The sequence below is a fragment of the Antennarius striatus genome, chromosome 3, assembly GCF_040054535.1.
Source record: "Antennarius striatus isolate MH-2024 chromosome 3, ASM4005453v1, whole genome shotgun sequence".
NCBI lineage: Eukaryota > Metazoa > Chordata > Actinopteri > Lophiiformes > Antennariidae > Antennarius > Antennarius striatus.
In genome coordinates, this window is record NC_090778.1 from 12,400,357 (window position 1) to 12,413,837 (window position 13,481).

The 13,481-nt window shown below is 41.7% G+C and overlaps 1 protein-coding gene across 1 annotated transcript in view; it reads right to left on the reverse strand.

Annotated features, from left to right (window-relative positions):
• The window catches only part of kcnt1b (potassium sodium-activated channel subfamily T member 1b), a 79,960-nt gene that overhangs the window by 21,083 nt on the left and 45,396 nt on the right, over positions 1–13,481 (reverse strand). The window contains exons 4-14 of the mRNA XM_068311876.1: positions 10,932–11,011; positions 9,683–9,788; positions 9,072–9,128; positions 8,932–8,980; positions 8,662–8,721; positions 7,299–7,373; positions 6,898–6,981; positions 5,714–5,808; positions 4,791–4,971; positions 846–1,010; positions 207–343 (exon numbers count right to left, since the gene is read on the reverse strand). Coding sequence (XP_068167977.1) covers positions 207–343; positions 846–1,010; positions 4,791–4,971; positions 5,714–5,808; positions 6,898–6,981; positions 7,299–7,373; positions 8,662–8,721; positions 8,932–8,980; positions 9,072–9,128; positions 9,683–9,788; positions 10,932–11,011 — 1,089 coding nt within the window. The remainder of the gene's footprint in view (positions 1–206; positions 344–845; positions 1,011–4,790; positions 4,972–5,713; positions 5,809–6,897; positions 6,982–7,298; positions 7,374–8,661; positions 8,722–8,931; positions 8,981–9,071; positions 9,129–9,682; positions 9,789–10,931; positions 11,012–13,481) is intronic.

Sequence of the window (13,481 nt, forward strand, 5' to 3'; positions counted from 1 at the left end):
TTTGCGTGAAAAGGTGATTCTAGTATTTTCACAGTCAGTAAGATTAGAAAGACATTATCTCAGTAACATCCTTTTACCATGACCCGGATGACAGAGACTGAGACATCAACAGAGAACATATTCGACTTTTTGACACATTTTCATGTCACAAGTGGTCAACAATGGAACTACATCAACAAGATAATAAGTGCCATATCTAAACTTACTTGGCCCTCATCAGGTCCTGGTCTTTTAGGGCTGATCCTTGAAGGTAGATGACCCTCTGGGACCACAAAGGGATTTGAAGAATACGGCGAACCTGAATGTCTATCTCAGTTGGACACAAAATAACCACATAGTAATCCTGCAAACAAAAAGATTTGGAAAGCATTTGTAAAAATCACGTATGTAAAGTATAACATGGCCAAAAATAATCCATGCATCTACCCCCCCATATCATAAATTTATTACAAAACAATACAGCACAAGTATACTTCTTGGATTTTTGTTTATCTTTTGTCATTGTCATCCTGTTTATCACATAACAGGGAATCTGTACATGAAATTAAAACACATTGGCAATACTGTGACAAAAGCAAATGTCAAACTAGAATAGTGTAAAAGCTGTTCAGTTTTATTTAATTTGAATAAGACAGATGTTCAACGCACATTGACAATACTGCATTTTATACAACAAATACAAAATTATATGTCACTTGTCATATTGATTAGCTCAAACCAGCACACAAAAAATGCACACACACACACACACACACACACACACACACACACACACACACACACACACACACACACACACACAGATGTATACACACGTGTATTAAACAGTAGAGCATTTACATTACCTGCAGTCTCGGATGAGCATAGAACTCATTGAGGAAGTCCATCAGCAGGTCAATCTTGAGCGAGCTGACACACAACACTACATGCTTTTCCGTCTGTGCTCGGTGACGGCTGTAGTTTCCTCCTAACTTCTGGCTCTCCATCCACAGATAGGCAAGTTCTTCAAACTGACGAAGTGACAGTACACACAAATGGGATGTCAAATTTAAAAAGACTGAAATAAATAATGAAAGACAAATAGATTATCTGTCTGCCCACAGATGGTGAAAGCACTGGAGCGAAAACTGGTGATGCAGAATTATCAGTGTAAGCAGTGGGAGTTCATCTCTACTTCCCACTCAATTTCCTCTCCAAAGACTGTGAACACAACAGAACAATCAAAGAACATGTGTGGTCTAATAACCACCTCAGTTAATTGCTGGATCCACTAAATTGAAAGTGTGAAACAGCTTGCCTAAATTGAGTGAGACTGACATTTTTCTTACTAAAAGTCAAAATAAAGCAATAAATGAAGCAATTTTGTTTTACACTTTATTCAGTTTTTATTGATTTTTGAGGCCTGAGAATGCTGCACAAAATGTCCCTCAGTAGTTGATGGTAGCCCAATGAAGTTCAGTATTACAGGTAGTTTTCAACTTAAGAACATTCGACTTACAAACATTAGGAGAGATGAAAAATGCATGCTGCCATATCCGACTATTGTACAGTATTTTATCTCTTTTATGTTATTTTTATGTCCTAAATATCATAGTATTAAGGAATAGTACCTTCATATTTAGGGTAGCAATGGCATTTAATTACCTCAAATGGCAATTATACTGTAGATTGAAATTTAATAAACAAAGACTTCCAAACACCCCCTTCCCATGGGCTCACTACCTGTGGGAGGGGCCATAGGGGTCGGGTGCACTCTGAGCTGGGCGGTGGCTGAACGTGGAATGTCACCTCTCTGGAAGGGAAGGAGCCTGAGCTGGTGTGTGAGGTTGATAAGTTCCGACTAGATATAGCCGGGCTCACCTCCACACACAGCTTGGGCTCTGGTACCAGTCCTCTCAAGAGGGGTTGGACTCTCTTCCACCCTGGAGTTGCCCATGGTGAGAGACGCCGAGCAGGTGTGGGTATACTTATAGCCCCCTGGCTTGGCGCCTGTACGTTGGGGTTCACCCGGTGGACGAGAGGGTAGCCTCCCTCCGCCTTCGGGTGGGAGGACGGGTCCTGTCTGTTGTTTGTGCTTATGCATCATACAGCAGTTCAGAGTACCCACCCTTTTTGGAGTCCTTGGGGGGGGTGCTGGAGAGCGCTCCCACTTGGGACTCCATTGTTCTGCTGGGGGACTTCAACGCTCACGTGGGCAATGACAGTGAGACCTGGAAGGGCATGATTGGGAGGAACGGCCCCCCCGATCAGAACCCGAGTGGTGTTCAGTTATTGGACTTCTTTGCTCGTTACGGACTGTCCGTAACGAACACCATGTTCAGAGATAAGGGTGTCCATATGTGCACTTGGCACCAGGACACCCTAGGCCGCAGTTCAATGATTGACTTTGTGGTGGTGTCATCGGACTTTGCGGCCGCATGTCTTGGACACTCGGGTAAAGAGAGGCGCGGAGCTGTCAACTGATCACCACCTGGTGGTGTGTTGGCTCCGATGGTGGGGGAAGATGCCGGTCCGACCTGGCAGACCCAAACATATTGTGAGGGTCTACTGGGAACACCTGGCGGAATCCCCTGTCGGAAGGAGTTTCAACTCCCACCTCTGGCAGAACTTCACCCAAGTTCCGGGGGAGGCGGGGGACATTGAGTCTGAGTGGACCATGTTCCGCACCTCCATTGTCGAAGCGGCCGACCGCAGCTGTGGCCGTAAGGTGGTCGGTGCCTGTCGTGGCGGCAACCCCAGAACCCGCTGGTGGACATCGGCGGTAAGGGATGCCGTAAAGCTGAAGAAGGAGTCCTATCGGGCCTTTTTGGCCTGTGGGACTCCTGAGGCAGCTGATGGGTACCGGCTGGCCAAGCAGAATGCAGCTTTGTTGGTTGCTGAGACAAAAACTCGGGCGTGGGAGGAGTTCGGTGAGGCCTTGGAGGACGACTTCCAGACGGCTTCGAGGAGATTCTGGTCCACCATCAGACGTCTCAGGAGGGGGAAGCAGTGCAGCATCAACACTGTGTATAGAGGGGATGGGGCGCTGCTGAACTCAACTCGGGACGTTATGACTCGGTGGGGAGAATACTTCGAAGACCTCCTCAATTCAGGCGACATGCCTTCCCATGAGGAAGCAGAGCCTGGGTTCTCTTAGGCGGGCTCTCCTATCTCATGGGTTGAGGTCACCGAGGTAGTTAAAAAGCTCCTCGGTGGCAGGGCCCCAGGGGTGGATGAGATCTGCCCGGAGTTCCTAAAGGCTCGGGATGTTGTGGCTGTCCTGGTTGACACGCCTCTGCAACATCGCGTGGACGTTGGGGACAGTGCCTCTGGATTGGCAGACTGGGGTGGTGGTCCCCCTTTTTAAGAAGGGGGACCGGAGGGGTGTGTTCCAACTACAGAGGGATCACACTCCTTAGCCTCCCTGGCGAGGTCTATTCAGAGGTTCCGGACAGGAGGGTCTGTCGGGAAGTCGAATCTCAGATTCAGGAGGAGCAGTGTGGTTTTCGTCCTGGCCGTGGAACAGTGGACCAGCTGTACACCCTCCGCAGGGTCCCTGAGGGGGCATGGGATTTCGCCCAACCAGTCTACATGTGTTTTGTGGACTTGGAGAAGGCATTCAACCGTGATCCTCGGGGGGTTCTGTAGGGGGTGCTTCGGAAGTATGGGGTACTGAACCCCTTGATAAGGGCTGTTTGGTCCCTGTACGACCGATGTCAGAGTTTGGTCCGCATTGCCGGCAGTAAGTCGGATTCGTTTCCAGTGAGGGTTGGACTCCGCCAAGGCTACCCTTTGTCACCGATTCTGTTCATTACTTTTATGGACAGAATTTCTAGGCGCAGCCAAGGCGTTGAGGGTGTTCGGTTTGGTGGCCTCAGTATTATGTCTCTGCTTTTTGCAGATGACGTGGTGCTGTTGACTTCATCAAGTCGTGATCTCCAACTCTGACTGGAGCGGTTTGCAGCCGAGTGTGAAGCGGTTGGGATGAGAATCAGCATCTCCAAATCTGAGACCATGGTCCCCAGTCGAAAAAGGGTGGAGTGCCCTCTCCAGGTTGGGGATGAGATCCTGCCCCAAGTGGAGGAGTTCAAGTATCTCGGGGTCTCGTTCACAAGTGAAGGTACAATGGAACGGGAGTTCGACAGGCAGATTGGTGCAGCGTCTGCAGTGATGCGGACTCTGTATTGGCCCGTCGTGGTGAAGAAGGAGCTGAGCCCAAAGACAAAGCTCTCGATTTACCGGTCAATCTATGTTCTTGCCCTCACCTATGGTCACAAGCTGTGGGTCGTGACCGAAAGAACGAGATCCCGGATACAAGCGGCCGAAATTAGTTTCTTCCGCAGGGTGTCCGGGCTCTCCCTTAGAGATAGGGTAAGAAGTTCGGTCATCCGGGAGGGACTCAGAGTCGAGCCGCTGCTCCTCCGCATCGAGAGGAGCCAGATGAGGTGGCTCGGGCATCTGGTTAGGATGCCTCCTGGACGCCTCCCTGGTGAGGTGTTCCGGGCACGTCCTACTACAGGAGGCCCCGGGGACCACCCAGGACACGCTGGAGAGATTATGTCTCCCGGCTGACCTGGGAACGCCTTGGGATTCTCCCGGAGGAGCTGGACAAAGTGGCTAGGGAGAGGGAAGTCTGGGTTTCCCTGCTTAAGCTGCTGCCCCCGCGACCCGACCCTAGATAAGCGGAGGAAGATGGATGGATGGACTTCCAAACAATTCATCTTATGGAACCAATTGTATTCGTAGGATAAGGGCTACTTTTATGCATTTAGTGAAACAAAAGTGAGTCCCTCACTGTACAAAGACATTACCTGCAAAGGGAGTACCACTAGGGCAACACAGATGAGAATCACTACCAGCAGCTTAGAGGGCCAGATTTGTGGTGTGACGTCCCCATAGCCTACAGTGGAGAAGGTGACGATGCAGAAATAGAATGAATCAAACCAGGACAGTTGCTTTCCGGCTCTCTCTAGATGCTGGATCCCACAGGCTCTGCCAAGAAATGAGGCATCAAATAATTAATCACAATATTTCATGAGACATCCATTCTATATATGGGAAAAGTGAAAAACCTCATGAGGGAAATCTGCTTCAATATTTTTCAGCTCAGGATATTAGATTTAAAATCCAATGTACCAAGACCAAAGGGTACAAGTGTCAATCTAGGTTAGACTCCAGCCTATATGTCATTTATAATGACACGATTGATTGCTCTGTCAGTTCCACTTCACTGCTGGTGCAAATTCATTTATGTTAATTTTTATTGACCCAGAGACAGAGGGGAATGAGGAAATATCTACCTGGACATAGGTTATACTGGATGTTGAGCAATTCATAAGAAGGATGACAAAGGGTTTATATTAATAAATTGACAACTTTATTCAAAATATGCTCGAGTTATAAATAGAAAATCAATGGCTCACAGAAAATACAGGGTAGGTAAATGGTTATTTCAACACAAAGTTTTCTTACACATTTCTCTGCTGCTCATTGCTATTTTTGGTTAAAAAAGTAGTTTAAGATAACATATGTGTTGAGATTCCAGGGACATTAAAATAATATCAATTAATTTATTTACTCTTTGCTTTTGCCAGTAAGATAAGAGAAGCGGCATTACGTAATTAAAAGCTTTTTGCATCTGTGCAAAACAAATGTGATTCATAATTTTTTCATAATAAATTTCCTGGTCATCAAACGATGCATTTGTCCGACAACAGCAAAAGAGGATACTCACCCAGTGAAAACCAAACATAGCAGGGTGCAGATGAGGATGAATACTTGGTTGAACATTGCAGAGTGGGTTCTCTGGATTGCCCGATGGAAGTCATTCTGCACATAGGGAAATGGTTTTTAGATAGATATGAGACTTCTCGGTAAAAAGAGGAACCAGATTAAACAAGAATAAATTAAACCCTGTTCTCTAATCCCCATCAAAACAAATAATATTCTGCTTTCTCCAACAATAGCATAATGTCTTGGAGCTCATATTCAGCTGCACCTTGTTAGCCTGTTCTGTCTGCCACCTCTCTGAATTGTCACTGCTTTCTCTCCACGCGCTGCTTCACTTGGCCTCAGATTCTACCATCTGCTCTGCTACCGATTTGTTATGAGGATTGTACTCTGTTAAGGTCTCATCTAAATTAGAGCAAGAGCAAACAGACCTAGGCCAGCTGGATATCATCTAATCGCTTTAAATTCTAAGTGCTGTACCAGTCTCTTTACGCCAATGGCAAATCATTGCTAATATTGATACTGCAATACCAGAATTCCACATACCAGGGTATTTTCCCTGTTTGTGGTTCTGTTGCACTGCAGCATTTTGTCCTATTTGTTTTTTCCTTCCAGCATTGGCTTGTCTTTCTGTTAGCTATGCCTGTACAAAATGTACTGTGGTCTAGAAACTCTAATGCATTGTTTCATCATTATTTAAGTATTTGCATACTTGCATTCCTAACCCCTAGCAACTGCTGTTGTTCCAAAAAGATGAACAAATGAATAGATAAGTCTTTCTCCACACATATGTTTACCTGAGGGTGTGGTTAGTCTTCAATTAAAAACCCAAGTTGAATAAATTACAGTACATTTTTTATCTTTACCAACAGTGAGAATATATCAATTCAAATACTTGGCGTTAGCTTTGATAGCAAAGTAATTAGCAGCATCTACATTTATTAAAATTTACTGATGTCACTGCCAAAAATGTTGCATAAACTGATTACGATAATTACACTACCTACATAAAGATACAGTATGATTTATCCAAAAATAAAAAAATATAGCCAGCTGTCATAAATTCTGCTGAGACTAAATTGTATGAAGTTACTTTGGCATCATAAAAATTAATGACAACAGGAAGGAAGTGACTTTTAGTCATGATAACTACAGTTTTTACAGTAAAACAAACATGTGATCACTTACAATCATGTTCTCCAGGGCACCTTTGGCTAGCCAGCAATTCAGAAATACAGGGACGAATATATTTCTTAATGGGTGCCAGAAGATCTTACGGAAAGCAAGAAGGAAGGGTAAATGAGTGAAACAAATTAGTGACATCTCAATAAGTCAACCTATCAAACATGAAATCATTATTCCTTTGACAGAAAAATATTAATATAACCTTGGCAATTTTTCATGAAAGGCATCAGGACGGTATTATATTACAGCCCGGGGAGACATCACATTTCACTGGGGCATTAAAATCAGATTATTTGAGAGCTCAGAACAATCAAGAGAAAAATGACCACCGTTTAAATGAAGGTGTTTGTGCCAATGCGTTCTGGAACGGACTGATGGATCATTTATTACAGTTAATTACTCACTGTGATTATGAATGGCACTGTGTTGATCATCTCCAATATGAAGGATATCTGGAACATCTGCTCCCAAATGTTCCCCTGAGAAGGAAAACAGACAGGAATCAAATGAACCACTGAGAGAGAATTGTAATAGAAGGAATAATGAATGCTGGACAGAATCAGGTGTGGACAAATATATACGAGAAGCAAAAGAACAGCTTGTTAAAATGTTTTCAATACGCATTATTATAGTTAGATTTTTTTGTTTGTCCCTCTTATCTGAACCCTTGTACAACATATAATACAATTGGAAATTGTGTTGTTTTCCAATCAGAAAAAAATAAAAAGCTCTCACAAGTGATACTCGATGTTCTACAGTCTACACTGGGTGCTCTGAGGAAATAGTGACAGTTGTAGAAAATATGACAGAATGAGATTCACTAAAAGAACCTGGGTTCACATTTTCAGCTCCATATATTTGAAGATAACTGATAGCATCAATTCCATTACATTCATACAACCCTGTCTGAAACTAATAATATCATGGAACGTGAAGATTTGATATTTAGGTATTAAAATCTGATGTGTTATCTAGGTGGGGCTTATCTCTGCTGACGCGCTGAGAACTCATACATAAAGTGACCATTTCTACTTGTTCAAACTTATTTACATAGAACATATAAAACTGGTTTCAGCCAAGCAGGCTGAGAATGGGTGGAAGAAAGTGTCAGGTGTCTTATGTGACAGAAGAGTCTCTGCAAAGTTTATAAGACAGTGGTAAAGCCAGCCATGATGTAAGGATTAGAAACACTGTTGCTGAAAGGTAGACAGCAATCAGAGCTGGAGGTGGAGGAAATGAAAACGTTGAGGTTCTCTCTAGGAGTGACCAGGTTGGATAGGTTCAGAAATGACTTCCTCAGAGGAACAGCCAAGATAAAATGTTTTGAGACAAAGTTAGAAAGAGCAGACTATGATGGTTTTGACACTTCCAGGGGAGAGATTGTGAGTATATTGGTAAAGATAAGGATGTAGTTAGGAAGACATAGGGCAGTTGGTGTTAGAGAGGAGGATGCAGAAGATAGGCTGACATGTAAAAGGATGGCACGCTGAAGTGACCCATAATGGGACAAGCCGAAAGGAAAAAGATGAGATATAAAGGTGGTCTCGTAATTCATAGAGGAAGGTCTATCTGCATATACAGCCCTGTAAACCTGTTTCTGCTACTAGTCCTTTGGGCAGAAACTAGTGGGTGATGTTTCAAATTAGTATTACAAGTAGTCTGGTCCTGTCCTGTTGGTATTTACTTTGGCACTGAAACTTCAACTGGAAATGGAAGCAAACAACCTCAGCATGAAATAAATGTGTGCACTTTGCACCAGTTCCTTACCTTGTAGCTGAGATATGTGATAAGCATGGTCTCCAAGAAGCTTATTAAGGCCACTGTCACCTGGAGCAGAGGGTGATAAATGGTAAAAAAATAAACCAGACAACTACAAAGTGATCTCCCTAGGCTGTCAGAACCTCAGAGAGGAAGCTCTGTAATGCTTTTATCTACAGCTGACTGCTAGTGTGGTTGGGTTGAATCTTTCCTTGTGATTCAGTTTATGGAGCAGAATCTAATTTGAGGCCACTTTCATAGAAGCCTTATCACTCTCACCTGTATTGCCCATACAGGAACCCGTCGGTTAACCCAGAAAATGAATTCCCTGTCAAAAACCATGAAAATTTTTTCTTTAAACTTCAGTGCATCTACATACAATTGCAACCTCATTTTGTAATTCAAAAACAAAATCATACCATTTGATTTCTGTCGGCTCCGTTGCATTAGCTCCACTGTTGTTATGACATAATGCACTATGGAGAAAAACAAGGCAAACAGGAAAAAAATGCATGAGGGTGTGTGTGAATGCAAGTATGTGAGGGAAAACATGCCCACTCGGAAACACTTCCATCACTTAGTAAGTTGCTAAAAAGAACAAACCCCACGGGACTATAAAAGCTGCTGGCTGTGAGTCTAATGCACATATTTTAAAGTTTCCATATGGCTGCACAGAAGCAATGATGTATTGAAAGTGTTTAAAAGAAAAGTCCACGAAATTTAGATATGAATAAATGTTCTATAACATTATATCTGTCATTGCTCTAATTGTGTTGGATGTGGCAACAAGAAAATATTCCTGGGAACATTCTGTCATACAGCAATCAGCACATTTTCAAAGTAGCAACCGAATGAAAAGATTCTATTAAAGGTGACAGGAAGAGAGCAAAAATCCACATCTAAAGAAAAAGACAGCAAATGTGTCAAATTGTCTTTACTTGGAATAAATGATGCTGCCAAATATGACACAACATCCAACAGACAAATGTACACATTTAAAATAGAAAACACCTCTGAATGCGACTCTCACCATGAGCTGCCATTGACCTCCATGGGGTCATCCAGGCTGACTCTCACAATGTAGAGCACACAGGTGAGGATCTTCAGCGAGAAGTTGAACAGGCGGATTCTCAGGCCTTTAGACCAACAAAAAGACATGAGTCAACCCATGGTCAGGTAGCACTAAAACATTGGTTTGTTGAGATATTTAGGTAATAGACTTAATTAGAAGTTGAGCAACCAGTTGTCTATCATCTTATGTGGCTGTGGTTCTACTGCTGGTGTCATATCTGCCATTAAGGACTCTGAAACCACTTCAACACCAGTATTATAGCACATAAATATAAACTGAGAATTTATTTGTTCCTTTGATTCCTGGTCATAACAGCTTTCCTCTGACACTCACTTGCCAAACCTCAAAGTAACATCACATGATAACTTTTTCGGAATTGTATTTTGACAGAGGACAAACAGTAAGATAAGAAAAAGAAAACAAGAGGGTTGCACAGATCAGCCATAATGTTTATGGAATCATTTTCTTGATTGGGTAAATGCACGCAATGCTATAGTTGCAGACGTGAACCCTACATATCCAGGTCTAATGCTTGTCTGCAGGTCTGCTTGACAGCCATAGGGAGGTGCTAACTATGTTCCCTGTTGCTAATCAGATTTAGCAGCTACCTAATCTCTCTTGACAGGAAAGCTTCACATGAAAGCAGCATCTATGAGTCAAACTGGACAAGCAGAATCTCAACAGAACAGAACAGGAGACCCCTGCAGCCAACTGTGACATTTCCACTGAACTCTGCTGTCAAAGGCTGTGGTAGCTCTGTTACAATGACAAGTTAATGGAAGGACAGTGGAGTCATCTCAACCAGAGACAGGGTTACCATAGCTTACATTTTTTCAACCACATATGAGTAGCTTCTACACACAATACACTGGACTGACGAGCTTCACTAGTGTTTCTTTCAAGGATGTTGTAGCACTGGCAGTCTTATCTCTTAATAAGAAACAAAAAGCAGTCCCGCCTCATTATTCAGCAAATGGTCTTTCTGTCATTGCCGGGCCACACACCCAAAAATAAAGTTTATTGTGATGAGGCAATCAATACGATAATGAAACCCCAGAGATACTGAACATGCGTCATAAATGACTGCAATTTCCTTCATAATGCTTTTATACGTCCATTTAGCTCTGAGCACAACCAAGCAGCGAGCTTGTCATTTGCATTGCAAGAGTGGAAGGAAATGATGTGATGCTCTGGTGGCTGTACTTACTTGACCTTTGGTTTTTGATAAAGAAAAGCTTCAGTCTCTCCTTGAAAGTGTTTTCGTTCACATAGAACTCCACCTGCACCCTGTGAAATAGTGACAAATTGTTAATGGAAATGTACAAGTGACTGTGTGCATGAAATCTGTCACCAACATGAATACACACTGATATCACCAGAAAACGTTAAATTGGCTGTTTATAAACTGTTTATAGCATTAAAAAAATATGCTCAACCAGCAGCTGACGATTGCCATATCAGACACACATTAGTACATGAGTGATCTGATTAACAAGGAGCATGACATTACACTTTTAAAGTCCTGTTGTTGATCCATGATGTAGAAAATCGGCACTTTAGTTTCTCCATCATGCAGTTTTTACAACTTCTGTACCATTACTAAACAGAACTAGATGTTGAAAGAAAGTAGCAAAAATTATTTTGATATATTTTCATGATTATAAATAAATAAATAAATAAATAAATAAATAAATCTTCTTCTTCTTTTTTAATGAACTTGAAAACATATAAATTATATATATATATTTTTATTTTTTTCTAAAGTATTCCTAAGTGGTAATTAAATGCCATGGAGCTAAGATTATTGGAAGGTAGAGAGTATATAATTGATTATTTTTTCTTTTTCATTTTTCAAAGTGTCTTATTTAAGTTTTTAACAGTTACATTTCAGTAAAATCTTAAGTGCAGATACGGAGTGTGTTCAGACAATTGAGCGTGAGCATCCACTGAAGTAGCAGATGTGTTGCTGCAGCCACAGGCTTGATTTTCCCCGTGACCCTTTGCTGCGTGTCTTCCCCTTCATTTCTCTTAATGATGTAACCGTGCATCCTGCTAGTGTACAGCTACTCTTCCCAGTGGGACATCATTGGAAAAATGAGTCTTAAGTAATGGTAATGTTACATGTGATATTGCCATAATTGTGTTTGGTGAAGGTTTCCAGTAAAAAAAAAAGGACTGCAAAGCATTAGCTTTGGGTTTAACTAGCACACAAAAAAACTATACTTCCCATCTGACTATGGTAATTCCATTAAACATCCATTATTGCCAGTTGTGTACAGTCCCATCACATAATGAAACAAAATCAGCCACAAATGCATATTAGATTCAATCCTAATGTGAAGCACTGGTACGTTATCAATAATGCAGATTGTCAAATAAATACCACACAAAACCCTGCCCTTTCATCCTCTGACATCTCTCTAAAGAGTTCATTATAGAGATATGAAGTGCATTATGTTTGAGCTTAGGTAAGGATTTTCATCTGCTCTCCTGAGAAAACAATATGCTCTATGTGTTACTTGTATTTACCCTAACTCTTTATGCACATATTTAGTTGCCAAACACATAAACATTGTTTACTTTAATTTGTTTAGTTTGTGCAGCAGTCTATATCACTTTCATTCAGACAATTGAAGCTATGAACGGACGACTTGATTTATATTTTGCGCTAACACAAATGCATCCATTAATAATTGACATCCATTAAAACTGACAGCACTTCTCACTTATGACTCACATAGTGACAAATCAAAAGCAATAAAGGTCTCAGCAGACATAATGGACATCGATAGGCATGAGGTCTTGACCTAACTATTGCTTTAGCATGATGACGCAGCTTTTGGAGGTAGCCCCATCATCATGTTAAAAAAATAGACTGAACCATTAACAGTCTGTGAAAGGGAGAAATAACTTCTTGTCACTAATGAGCATGGAGGTGAATGAATAATGGTCTTGTGAGTTCTGGATGGACCCATAAAGCCATCTACCTTGACTGACATGCTGAAAATATAGGGGAGGAGGGAGCAGCTATTAAAGCAACCAAATCTCAAGGGAAAAATATGTGTATGGATAAAGGTGTAGGTGGAAGCTATTCCAATCTGTCCCTGTTTCTGATGTATCACCATGGAAACAGTTTCCAAGGAAGGATATGTTCACCTGCGTCTGTGTTGTGTTTATCCACTGCAAGGAATTAGCCATGGCTGCACACATACATGCATTCTGATGTGTTTTTGTCTATGATCACCCTCAACACACTCCCACCCCCTGTAAACACCCAAGCATATATATATATATATATATATATATATATATATATATATATATACATATATATATATATATATATATATGTAAACCACATGACCAAGTGTATCTAGCACTGTATTATCTGAGAAGCAGTAAAATTGGATGAGAGTGGATCGTTCTCTATTGATAGCTGTCAGACAGGCGCAATGTTTACCCAGATTGTCTACGGGTACCCTTAATTACATTTCCAACAGAATTGACCCTATCAAAAGATGAAATATGATATAATAAGATATTGATGCTCCAGCTGAACATCTCCCCAGATGATAACTGCTGCTGTGAAAGTATTAAATGGACTGCTGTGATTGGGACTTCATACCAGTCACCTAATGAATGCTATTATTTACCTTTTTTTACGTACCAGAAACAATGACAGGACATTAAAAACAATAACAGGACCTTAAAACACCATCTAATAACATAAAATACAGGTAAAACACATTTTCAGTTA